Source organism: Motacilla alba, chromosome 26, assembly GCF_015832195.1.
Source record: "Motacilla alba alba isolate MOTALB_02 chromosome 26, Motacilla_alba_V1.0_pri, whole genome shotgun sequence".
NCBI classification, from domain to species: Eukaryota; Metazoa; Chordata; class Aves; order Passeriformes; family Motacillidae; genus Motacilla; species Motacilla alba.
This window is the reverse complement of record NC_052041.1, coordinates 4,803,539-4,815,606: the sequence shown is the minus strand read 5'-3', so window position 1 is coordinate 4,815,606 and position 12,068 is coordinate 4,803,539. Positions and strand designations below refer to the sequence as shown.

General features: G+C 58.2%; 1 protein-coding gene across 1 annotated transcript; it reads right to left on the bottom strand.

Moving 5' to 3' along the window:
- Positions 1-924: 924 nt before the first annotated feature.
- DEF6 (DEF6 guanine nucleotide exchange factor) lies at positions 925-11,315 on the bottom strand. The gene is made up of 11 exons (XM_038162642.1): positions 11,122-11,315; positions 7,219-7,359; positions 5,647-5,832; positions 4,217-4,444; positions 3,991-4,137; positions 3,717-3,825; positions 3,338-3,636; positions 2,750-2,916; positions 2,381-2,579; positions 1,907-1,997; positions 925-1,687 (listed from the first exon to the last, which is right to left on the bottom strand). Exons 1-11 carry the CDS (start codon positions 11,215-11,217, stop codon positions 1,476-1,478), a joined length of 1,875 nt encoding a protein of 624 aa, XP_038018570.1. The 5' UTR covers positions 11,218-11,315; the 3' UTR covers positions 925-1,475.
- Positions 11,316-12,068: the final 753 nt, after the last annotated feature.

The window sequence follows — 12,068 nt, the reverse complement described above, 5'->3', positions numbered from 1 at the left end:
GCCTGAGGGCTGCGCAATATGGCGGCGGCGCTGGCTGAGGGCAGTTGGCTCGGAGCCCAAAGAGTGCCAGGGACCCCCTTCGCCCCCAGCAATTCGCACCGCGGCCCCCTCGCGCCTCGATAGTAGACAATAACCCAGCCTCGAGGCAGAGCTGGGAAGAGCTCACTGTGCCGAGAAAACCCGTGCAGAGTGGCGGGATCCTGTACCCAAGTGGCTTGGCCAGGATGGTGTGGAGCAGGCACGGACCCCATGAGGGGACGGCCCAGGGCTCAGGGCCACCCCTGACAGATGATATATTCTGTGACAGATGATACATTCTGTGTGCCAGCACAGGGGGAAGGGGGCTGAGGTGATGCATTTGACCTGCGGCCCCAGCAGTGCCCGTGCCCCCGCTGTGCGTCAGGCGTGGGCCTGGGCCAGGCTGCTCTGCACCGCGGGCACACTGAGCGCTTTGTCCCGGGGCCCCTTCGGCCACGGTGGAAAAACACTGAGAGAGAGAAACACTGTGAGACCGGCGTTCGAGGCCTGGGAGGAAACAGATCATAATCTCCCTAACGAACTCAGCTCATCTGCGAGTGCAGAGATGGAGTCGGTGCAGAGCTCGCTCCCCAGGGCCCGTTCCAGAGGCAACCCAGGCTATAAACACCCCAAAGGCACAGCTGACTGGGACTGTATTTATACAGAGGTGCTTGAAAAATTACCCCAAATGATGGTGCATTATTGGGGCTTTTTTGTTTTGTTCTGTGTCCCTCTTGGCCCTCCACACACCAACCAAAAATCGGCTGGTGGGGCCACTTTTCACAGGCTGTGGCTGATTCCTTTCCAAGGGCTCTTTCACACAGGGGAAATCCAAACCCTGCCCTGCCAAGGAAGGAGGGCTGGTGCCTGCAGGGCTGCTAGTGTGTGGGGCAGGAGGTCTGTGGCCAGTGGCTCCAAAAGCTTTATTGATCATTAGTTTCTGCTAACTAAGTGGCTCCAGTACTACCAACCACTGCCAGGGAACACAGTGGTAACTGTATTTAGGGACACCTGATGTGGTGTGGGGCGACAAGAAGGCCCTGCTTGGTCAGTCCAGGTGTCCTTGGCTGGTGGCAAAGCCCCACACCCCGGAGCACAGTGAGTGATGCAAAAGGGCTGTTGTGGAAACCAAGGGGGAACTGCAGCCCTGGGCCACAGGGCCCCAACCCAGCAGCGGCTCTTTTTTAGTACAGGGTGTAAAACCAGAGCACAAGGAATTGAGTCCTGCAGTCCTCAGGAGAAGGTCCCACTGCCCTCTCCCCAGCACTGGGCTGCCTGAGCCTCCTGGCATGTGGTGGCTGCAGCCCTTCACTGATGGAAATGGGAGCACCTCTGCCTTAGGCAGTCCCCTGTAGGCTCTGTTCTGGTCCCCATGCAGAGATGGCCACACTGACCGTCCACTTGGAGGGACAAGCTGAGCCCTGCCATTCCCAGCTGGGCTCTGCCATCCTGGTGGGCTAATTGGTGGGCTCTGTGGCCATGGTGTCCGCCTCTGGAGATGGCAATGTGCTGCTGTTCCCACCGTTGCTCACGTTTTCCTTGCTGTTTTCCCTCGTGGGGTCACTGCCTTTATCCTCCACCCTCTGCTTGAGTTTGAGGGAAGAATCTCTCCGTGACAGAAGGGGCTGGTAGCCAGCGAAGACTCCTCCACTCACGTTTGTTCGCTTGTCTGGGGGTGGAGAGAAAAAGAGAATTGTTCTCCTGGGGCCCAAACTGACTGTTCAGCTGAGAAAAAGGTTTGTGGGGTCCCTCCTTGCAGGAGGCATTGCGGTATTTTCTCTGAGAGTCCTTCCAGATGCCCCCAAAAAGGTGGGGTTGGGGTGGGGGCTCATGGCCCAGCACGGGGGATGAAGGGAAGGGTGCTCAGCTGGGTCAGCCGGTGTCCTACCTCCGGGCCCGATGGGGTGCATCAGTCGGTTCATCTGGACGTTCCAGTGCTTGACGTTGGTGCTGGCCTGTCGCAGCTTCCGCTGGGCCGCCTGGCAGGGGCGGAGGGAAGGGAAGGGTGAGCTGCTGCCCCACTGGGACCATGGGCACGGGTTTCCCTTCCCAGAGTAAGCCTGGACTGGAGGCTCCCTCTGGGACAGAGAACCAGTTCACCCTCCTCTAGACCATCTGCTCCCCCTCCAACCCTCCCCCCTTCACACACTCTTGCTGTTGACATCACTTTGGACAGCAGCGCTTTGTCCCCAGGGCAGGACACGCTTGTCCTGTCTCAGCCACTGCCTCACGCCGTGCCTGCACATGGCACAGCTCAGAAACCCCCACGGCAGTTCCAGCTTGGTCCTCCCCAGTATGGAGGTGACTCTGGGAGGGCTGGAAAGTCCCCTGGGTTCACCGTGCGAGGAGTTGTGATGCTCACCATGACATCTTGGTCCACCCGCTGCCTGTTCACTCTCACTTCTTCCAGCTGCTTCTGCGCCTCCTCCAGACACTTCTCCTTGTTCTCCATCTCCTGCTTGAGGACTTGTTTCTCCCTCTGAGTTCTGATGATATATTCTTCTTGCTCCTCCTTCAGCTTCATCAGCTGTTTCAGCTTCTCCTCTTCCTCAGCCAGTAGCCTGACAATGAAGAGCAAGAGGTGAGGATGTCCCCCTGCCACCTCTTCCACCAGCTTTCCCTGTCCCAGCCTGCGTACTGGGAACTCACCAGCACACCCCAGTACCCGGGAGCACTGAGCTGCCCGGGGAGCAGGGCTGCCCAAGCAGGGGGAGATGTGCTCTGGTCCTACCTGGCCTGAGCGTATCTCACAGCCTCCTCGTCCTGCCGCGCTTTCACCTCCTGCTGCAGGGCCTCCTGGAGCCTCTCCTGCATGGCCTCCAGCTCCAGGATGCGCTTGCGCTGCCGCTCTGCCTCTGCCTCCTTCAGGACCATCTCTGCCTGCATGGAGGCACGAGCCTGCGGCGGGGACAGGAGCCATCAGCGGGCCAGGCCACCACCGATGTCCCCAGAAGCCACTTAGGCCCACTGGGTGGAGCAGGCCAGAGCAGGGGCAGCCCATGGTGACAGATGCAAAGCAAAGCTGTTTCCCTGCTCTGGAGACAGGCTGTGTTATTTGGAGCCAGTGCTGGCTGTGAGGTCAGAAATGGGCTCCCTGTCCAACCTGGCACCAGCATTTGCCCCTCACTGTCCCCCAGCTAAAGCCCCTTGAGGCAGGTTGTCCTCATCTCCTGCTCAAAGGGATCTCATGCACGACAGAGCCCTGAGGTGAGGGGTGGCAACAGCACTGTACATCCAAACCCCTGGGCTGCCCTGGCCAAGGGAAGGAGAAGGAAGCCCCCACCCCATGAGCAGCACGGCCCCTGTGGGATGCACCCACCTGCTCGGCCTCCTGCAGCTGGATCTCCAGGGTCCTCTGCATCTCCTCGTGCTGCTGCCTCCGCCGCTGCTCCTCCTCCTGCAGCAGGATCTCTGCCTGCCTCTGGGCCTCCTTGAGCAGCTCCAGCTCCTGCAGCTTCCTCTCCTTTTCCTCCTGCAGCTGCTTGAGCCGTTGTGTCTCCTCCTCCTTGGCCGCCTTGCGCTGCTCCCGCTGCTCCCGCTGCTCTCGGCGCTTCTGCTTCAGGTCCTTGTGCAGGGATTTCTTTCCCTCGGCCTGCAGCCGGATGGCAGTCTGGATGGCTGCAGAGGGAGGGCACGGTCAGTGGGGACATGCAGGGGCCACGAGGAAGCTGGGGAAGGGGCGTGGGATGGGCACGGACCGAGCGTCCACTCCTGGCGCTGCCGGGTGTCCGAGGCGCTCATCTCGTAGGTGCGGGACGAGGTCTTCACACAGAACATGCACCTCTTGCCATCCCTGTCTGGCAACACCTGCAGGGAGAGGACACAGCACAGTGTTACCCCCATACCCCCCCATCTGCAGCCACAGGACTGGCTCTCCCATGCTCATGAATGTCAAATCGTGAGTTCTTGGGTCTCCCTTCTGGGGGTCTGAAGGGTCTGCTGTCCCCAAGCTGAGCGTGGCCCGGGCTGTACCTCCACGCAGCAGTGCTTGTCCAACGCGATGCTCCCCTTCTTCTCCTTCCGTTCCTCGCTCATGTAGTAGGACAGGGCACTGGGCTTCAGCATGAACCACCGCTCCGACCAGTTCCTCCTCAGCTGGCCCTTCTTCCAGAGGTAGCCCTGCACCCGAGAGACACGGAGATCAAAAGGGGGTGGGAGCAGGACGGAGCTTGTGCCCCAGGTTATGTGAGCCCCTTGCCTGTTTGAGCACATCCTCGATGACCTCCTGGTACACCTCCTCCACGGCCATGCTGATGGCCTCCTGCTCGATGCCTTTCAGGAACCGCCCCGAGTTCACCATGTCCAGGAACTGCCAGACTGTGAGGCCGCCCTGCCCCTGCGGCTCCTGGGACAGGTACTCATCCAGCTCGCAGGAGTTCAGCTCCACGTTCATGGCTGTGCAGATCTTCTTCAGCAGATACTCCACCTGTGGGGAGGAGGACACTCAGGGACAGTGTCTCTGTCTGGGGACAGGCTGTCCCCAACCATCAACCCATTTTGAAGAGCCCAAGGCCACATCTCTCTCCAGGCAGCAGGCTGGCTCAGGAGACTGGAGCTGGGTTAGAGTTTGACCTCTACTGAGAGGTTTTTCCTTGTAACCCCTGGGCTGGGATGTTTTTTGAGGTTTGTCTGCAGAGTAAGAAAGCTCTGTAGCATTCCAGAGCTGAAGGAGTACAGGCCAGCACTGCTGAACCCCATTCAGGACTGCTGTCTCAAAGCCACAGTGAGCTCGGCACCACTGCTTCCCAAAAATCACTGGGGAGGAGCAGGGGGACAAGTCCCTGTGAAGAAGAGCATCATTTTAGAACTGCAAATAAAAAGATTCAAGGTGGTTGACACGGTGTGGGGGAGACTTACTCCAGCTCAAGTTTTACTGCCAGCTCTCCTCTGCTCACAGTCTGGGGACTGAGACCAGTGGGTGACTGCAGGGAGCCACACAGGAAGGTGACACACAGCAGGGTCCCCACACCCAGCTGTATTTTTTATGTCATTTAATTATGAAAAGGACAAGAATTGAATGCCGGTGCTCAGGATGATTCAGTTTTTCATGGTCTGGGGAACAGGAAACACCTCTCCCGGGCACAGGAAGTGCGGTTGCCCTCCCACGTCTGCGCAGCACGGTGCTTCGTGCTTTTTTTCTCCTTTTTCTTTTTTAATTTTGACTTTTCTGCTGAGCTCAGGATGTTGAGGGGTTAGAAGGCAACGGCAGCCATCTGCCCAGCCAAGTTCCTTCTGCTGAGGCCACTCTTGGCTTCTGCACATTTGCATTCTCCCCAGATCTGCCCCCGCTTTTCATGGGGGTTTAATCTGACCCCAGAGAAAGGGAGAACCTTCCCCCCAAATGCTGTGGAATTTGGAGATTACTGTGAGGCTTGCAGCCATGGAGAGGGACAGCCAGGGGGCCCTCTGGGCAGGAGAGGCTGGAGTGGAGGGGCACAGCACAGTGGGGTGTCCAGGGCAGGCAGCCCCTTGTCCCACCCCCAGCCTCCTCTCTCTCATCCCCTGGAACTCCACATCTTGCAGGATGCAGTGGGACATGCCAGGAAGCGATAGTGTCACCCACAAATGGGGCTCTGCCAGCACATGGAGCCCTGGGAGGACAGGGCTGGGGGGAGAGGCCGGTCCTACCTCATCTGGCACCATGACGAGAGGGTATTTGTCTTCAGACAGAAAGTTGAAGAGGCACCAGAGCTTGAAGGCATCCTGGTGGGACACAACACTGTTCCCATTCCGGTCGGGTTTGTAGTTCTTCTTTGCTGTCAGCGTCCAGCAGAGCTCATCAAAGTTTTCTTTGACAAAAGCCCCTTCCTCCACCTGCAGGCAGGAGTCAGGGGGTGAGTGGCAGCTGAAGAGCTACGGAGAGGAGTTCTGGGGGAGGAAGTGCTGGAGAGAAGAAACCCTCGCTCCTAAAATCTGTCCAGTGAGAAGCATGGGGTGATTGGCAGCACCAGCAGGAAGCCTGGGGTGCAGCACAGGCAGGATGATGGGGAGCTCTCATCCCCAGTGCCTCCATGCTTTGGGGTTTCCTGTTATCCCGTTCAACACAAGGAGGAACTGAGGAGTGAAGGGAAGCCAGCAGGAATGGTGCCTCCACCAGCCTCGTCCCTGCTGCTGTTCTTGAACTGTGTCCTGGCACTGTGAGCTGCCCCAGGCAGGAGTTGGGTGCGGATGGGTCAACTCTGATGGGGATCAGAGGAGCTCTGGCTGTCCCTGGGTGCTCTATCCCAGCTGGGTGAGCACAGGAGCAAACTGTGGTTTGTGGCAGCAAAGCTAGAGGAAAACCTTCGGGTGGCAAAAGCTAAAAGCTTCTCTTACTAGGAAAACCCACTTCCCTCTTTTCAGGCTGGCTCTGGGATTCTGTTAGCCATGGTGAAAAGAGAAGGGGTGGGTTTAAAGATCACCTTCCAAAGAACCATGAGGGCAACCGGAAGGATTTTGTCCACTCTGTGATGGGGAGATTGGGCTGGGCTGAGCTTGGGCAGCTCCTGCTCTGGGCTGAGGGAGCTGGGGAAGGCTTTGCCCTTGCTTGCTGCTGACCAGATGCCTGCAGCCAAGATCAGCATTGCTGGACCAAGCTGGGCAGCTGCTGACCAGCTCTGGGCAAGGCAGAGATGGGCACAGGGAGGGGGACTGGCACAGGGACAAGAACACCAGGAGAGCGAAGGGTTACTGCACCCAGCCCTGGCCCCTTTCTGTGAGCACGCAGTGGAAGAAAGCTGTCAGTCATTCTTCCTCTCCTCACATGCCGGGAAGAAACAGCACCCACAGACCAACCTCTGGCTGTGTTAGACAAAGGTGTCTTTGAAACACAGAAAAAAAGGGAGAAAGCCTCTGCCCACCCCAACTCTGCTCCTGCTTGCAGCTCATCCTCCTCCCTCTCCTCTTTGCCAAATGAGGTCACACCTCAAAGGTGAGGATAAAAGTGGCTGGTTTCTCTCTCTGAGCCCTTCAGGAAATGTGGGCAGAGATGCTGCTCCATCCAGAGCCGTGATGTAAAGGGATGACTCCATCCTTGCCAGGGAGACGCTGAGTGTTAAACATTTCTCACTCATTTGGCATTCACCTGAGCAGTCCCCACCTCTCTGCACCCTCTTTCCACCCACCAAGGAATGTGATTTCCAAGAGCTAAGGGGAGCTCCCAGGAGCCTCAAGATTCTCACGCGAGGAACAGCAGGGCTGGGGGATGACCAAGGAGCTCACCTTGTCCAGGATGTACTTGTTGAGGTAGGGCATGTAGCCCTGGCTGGACACTGGCCCATCGTCATCATCACGGAAATGCTCCTCCAGCGCCACGGGGTCGTGGGGGATGCACAGCACCGTGTACAGGTTGTGAGACAGCACCTGGCCAAGCACAAGGGGTGGTGAGAGGGTGAACAACCTCCAGCCCTGCCTCAGCACATCCCCAAGGTGCCACCCCCTCAGTCACCCCCCTGGGGACTGTGCCCTGCATGGCATCACCTCCCAGCAGCCGCAGCATCGAGTCAAGGTTTGGGTTTGGCATAATTTCCAAATGTAAACCTTAGAGAATCATTTAGGAACAGGCAAAAATCGAGGATTAGTTTCTTTTCTTGGCACGTGAGGAACTTCTTTCTTGAAAGGGCTGTTTCAAACCTCTCAGAGTGAACAGGACTCGCTCTGATCTAGCAAAGCTGATAAGCCACCCCAAGCCATGCATTTGGCACAGCCACGGCCCAGCCTGGCAGCAGCCACTGTCTGCTGGGGACACAGAAAGATGGAAACATGAAAATAGCAAAGACTGGTGAGAGACTGAGCACAGGTTTTGTCTGGAATGGAAGCAGACATTGGAGATCTGGAGACACACCCTCCCCAGAAATACTCAGCAAGGCTTGCCAACAGCCCACTTTGTTCAAATCCCCCCAAATAAAGCAAGTTTAAGGCTCATGGACTTCCCACGTGCTGGAAAGCCTGGAGCAAGGCTGCCCATGAGCACCTAGCTTGTGATGCTGGGCAGGTGGTGCTCTCCTTGCCTTTACATCCCAGAAGCAAGAGATGGTTAAACGAGTGTCCCAGACTGACACCTCCCCACTGCACCAGGATCTGCCAATGCAGCTTGCCAAGGGCTCAAGAGAGGGGCTGGAGGAGATGGAACAGCATCCCTACTCCTCTGTGTAGGGCTGGAAATTTCCTCCCAGCAGCAGGGGAGCTGCCCGAGGCCATGATGGCTGCTGCAGCTGGAGACAGTTCTTGCTTGACCAGATTTTCGTTCTCTTTTCCACCCTGTGGACCGATGGGATCAGCAGGACTCCACCCTGTGCTCACACAGCAGGGCTGTAGCCCCGAGCACTGCTGCTACACTGTGCCTTTTGGGGCTCAGTGCAGCCCCGGGGGCCACACAGTGGTGGAAAGGCCTGGGAATATCATGGACATCCTCCAGGATGGTAACAAGTCCATCAGGATGAATGCAAACTTTGGGAATTGTATCCCAGTCGGTGTTTCCAGCGTGGCCCTCATCTCCATCCTTCACCCCTCCTCCCAGAGCACCCCTAAAAAGCCCTGTGAGGTCTCACTTGTGACCCTGGCCGTGGGGGACACCCTGAGCCCCTCCATCCATCCTGGCACCCTGTGACTCCAAGCCCCTCCTCTTGCAGGGCTGTCACTGACAAACGGGGAGGAAAACCCTGGCCTGGTCACTGGTGGCATGACTGGAGATGGGAGAGCTGAGAAATAAACCCTTGCAGGCCCTGAAGCAGTGACAGGAGGAGGAGAAGAACAGCAGGGGAAAGGGATGCTAGGAAAGCAGTTTGCTGGTACCTAACCCTAACCCTAACCCTAACTCTAACTCTAACCCTAACCCTAACTTTTCCCCTGGGATGGCCAGGGGACAGGGGTCTGCCTGACTCCTCCTAGTGCCCTGGATTCCTGTGAGCAGCAGCTTGGCTCTGCTCTCCACCGTCTCCCCCCGCTGTCACACCCGTCACCCGTGAGCAGAGGTGCCCACGAGGGCAGCGCTCGGTGTTTCCAGCCGCATGGCCACACTCAGGGACCACACCCCACCCCGCATCCACAGCCCTCCCGGCCGGGGAGGGGGATGCAATGGCACTGAGGGCACAAACACTTCCCAAGAGCAGGGCTGCTGGTGTGCCTGCGCTGGGAGCAAAACCAGCCGAGCTCTCGGGGTGTGCAGCCCCGACCGCAAGCTGTCCTTCCTTCCTGTGCTCACACACCTCCACTGCCAGCGGTGTCTCACAGCCTGCCTGCGCAGAGGTGCCCCTGCAAGGAGCCCAACGGCTTCCCACAGCCGCGTCTTCGTGCTGGAAACCCTGACGCCTTCACAGAGCACTGCCCAGAGCTCCTGCTCTGCTCTCCCAGCCAGCGCTGGGGCTGGTTCTGTCCTCTAGGTGCAAACCCCGTGTCTCTCCCACTCCTGCTCAAGACCCTTCGTGCAGCAACACGCCCGGGTGAGGGAGAGAGCACGGCCCAGCTCAGGGCTCAGCAGCCCCGGAGGGCTTTGGAGAGGGCTCGGTGGCTCTAACACTTCACTGCTCAGAGCAGCGAGACCCTGGATTCCTCCCTCACTGACCCGTGGCTGGCCTGTGTAGGCTGGGGCAAGCTCGAGTGTTTCTGTGGGTGGAAACAAGCTCTCCCTGGCCTGGAGACAGTGGGAAAGTCATCCAGAACTGAGCTGTGCTCTTCAAGGACCGGCTGCCAGCCCATCCCGTCACTGAAGGCGCGTGGGTGAACATCCCCTCCCCTCTCAAGTGTCCCCCTGGGTAAAGTCACTTTGGAGGTGCCATCCCCAGCATCACCGCAGCCCCCGCACCACAGTTTGCAGACCCTGCATGAACTGTCCATGAAACTGCCATTAAAATCAGAATCTCCGTGGCCTCAGGTCGTCACTGGTGATAAAAATCTCTCAGGACAAGCACTGCTGCTGCTTTTGGGTCCATCCCATGCCTGGGCCGGACTCTGGACCCAGAGCAGTGGCGCAGGGGGTGCTGTGAAGGGAGCACAGCAGCCCCTCTCAGGAATTAGCAAACTGAATTAAGCTCTGGCCTACTTGAGGATTTTCCTTAATTCCTTCAGCTATTTCTGCAGTCGGAGCAGGGGAGCGTGGCTCGCAGGGCACATGCCACGAGTTCTGGGGGGCAGCCCAAGGCTCTGAGCCGCAAAGGCTGAGCAGGAAGAATCTGCCTCCCGCTGCTTCTCCTCCAGATCCCTGCAAACAAAACTCTTAATTCTGGCGCAAAACACACCCTCCTGCCAAAGACCAGCACCTTCCCTGCAGTCTGACCTGGGGAAGCCCTATAAAATAAAGGGAATGGAGGAGAAGGGGGTCTTTGGGCAGTGGTTCCAAACGGTCTTGCAGACAGGCAGCAGCTGCCATGTCCTGACGCAATACCTCCCCGTGTTCAGCACGTTCCTGCTCTGCTCTCTTCTCCCATCCCAGACCCTGGTACCAACCAGCATTTCCAACCCCAGCGCCAGCCTAAGAACCAAAACGGATGAAAGAAACACATTCCCACCGCGTGCAAAGGAGAAAAAATCAATTATTCTCAGAGCCAAGGGGCTCCCTGGTGGGTGCCAGCAACCCTGGCCTGGGGGCAGACAAAAAGGGTTTTAAAGCTGTGATGGGTTTGACGAAGGGCTGCGAGCATGAGCCCTCTGAAAGCTGCTAAGAGTGGGAAGAGGGGAAAGCGGAGAGTTTTTTAAAGTGCTGTGTTACTTCCAGCCACACCACTGAGGAGTTTTTGTTAAAAAACAACCTGTCCCTACCTCCCGACCCACAGGCTCAGCAAGGAGAAACACAGGTGCTCCGGCAAGCAAGAAAATGTAAACAGAATTTGGGCTCTTAGTTGGCCATAAAAAGCATAAGAAACTGATAACTAAAATTTAGATTTCTTATCATTTTCACCAAGAAAATACATTTGAACGTGAACTCCCCTCCACCCCTTTTTTTTTAAGGGAGATGCGACAGAGCCTGGGAACTTCACCAGGAAGCAACAGCAAGATCTTATTGATCTTAACATTTAACAATTTCTCCGTGGAAACCCGCGGGGATGCAAAGCAGCCCCGGGCTCGTTCCTGCGCTCGCTGCCCACCCTCCATCCGAGCGCCGGGGCCGCCCGAGCTCCGGGGACTCACTTTGAGCTGGGATTTGGACACCTTGCCGCTCTTCTCCACGTCCAGGGCGGTGAAGGCGTACCAGATGGACTTGAGCAGCTCGGCTCGCAGGTCCATGGCTGGCGGCGGCGGCGGCGGCTCTGCCGAGCCCGCGGATCCGGTTCCTGGAGCCGCCCGGGCGGGCGGGCCGTGGGGCGGGAGCGCCGCCTGCTCGGGGCGCCCCGGGAACCCCGGGCGGCATCGCCGCTCCCCGCACGGCCGCGGATCACCGAGCCTCCGCCGAGCCCCGCCGTAATTTGCGTTCTGGGGACAGGCATCCCCGCCCTGGCTCAAGGAGCAGCTTCCCCCCGCAGCCCTCGGGAGGGATCGGTCTCACCCGGCGAGCGGAGGCTCAGCCTGGGGCATCTCCTCGGGCTGTGCCCGTTCCGTGCCCGCGGAAACATCTTTATCTGCCGGCTCCTCCGGGATGGCCAAAACGCGACCCACGCGGCTGCCGGGAGCCTGTGCCAGGCTCGGGGTTGCAGCTGGACTCGAGGATCTCGAAGGTTTTCTCCAGCTCTGTCCACCCAGCACCCAGGGCAGTGAAGGGACTGAAGGCACCGGTGGGGGCAGGACACCCACCCAGGTCTCTCTCCCCAGCTCAGGGGAGGATGCAGGATGTGTCCACAGACACAATTCCCTAAATCTGGGCTTGCAGGGGTCCCTGGAAAAGCCAAGGCCTGATGAGAGATTTTAGGGTCATGTCTCAGCCCCTCCAAGCCACACGCTGAGGGCTCACAGGGTACAGCGCACCCTGCTCCCAGCCCTCCTCTGGGACAGCTGCTGCTTCGGCAGGACTTGTTTGGTAAATTCCACAAATCTCCTCAATGTCCTTAATTTGTACAGCTGCTGAACACCACCCTCCACCCTCTCCTCCCAGCTTCCACCAAAGAAAAGAGGGGTCTTTATAAAAAAACAAATTTAGCTTT

Excerpts from the sequence above, each read along its gene's own strand:
- DEF6 (XM_038162642.1), bottom strand. The coding sequence starts at position 11,217 with ATGGACCTGCGAGCCGAGCTGCTCAAGTCCATCTGGTACGCCTTCACC. Across the intron at positions 3,637-3,716 it reads GCGCCAGGAGTGGACGCTCG|CCATCCAGACTGCCATCCGG; the intron begins GTCCGTGCCCAT and ends CTCCCTCTGCAG. Across the intron at positions 1,998-2,380 it reads GGGTGGACCAAGATGTCATG|GCGGCCCAGCGGAAGCTGCG; the intron begins GTGAGCATCACA and ends CGCCCCTGCCAG.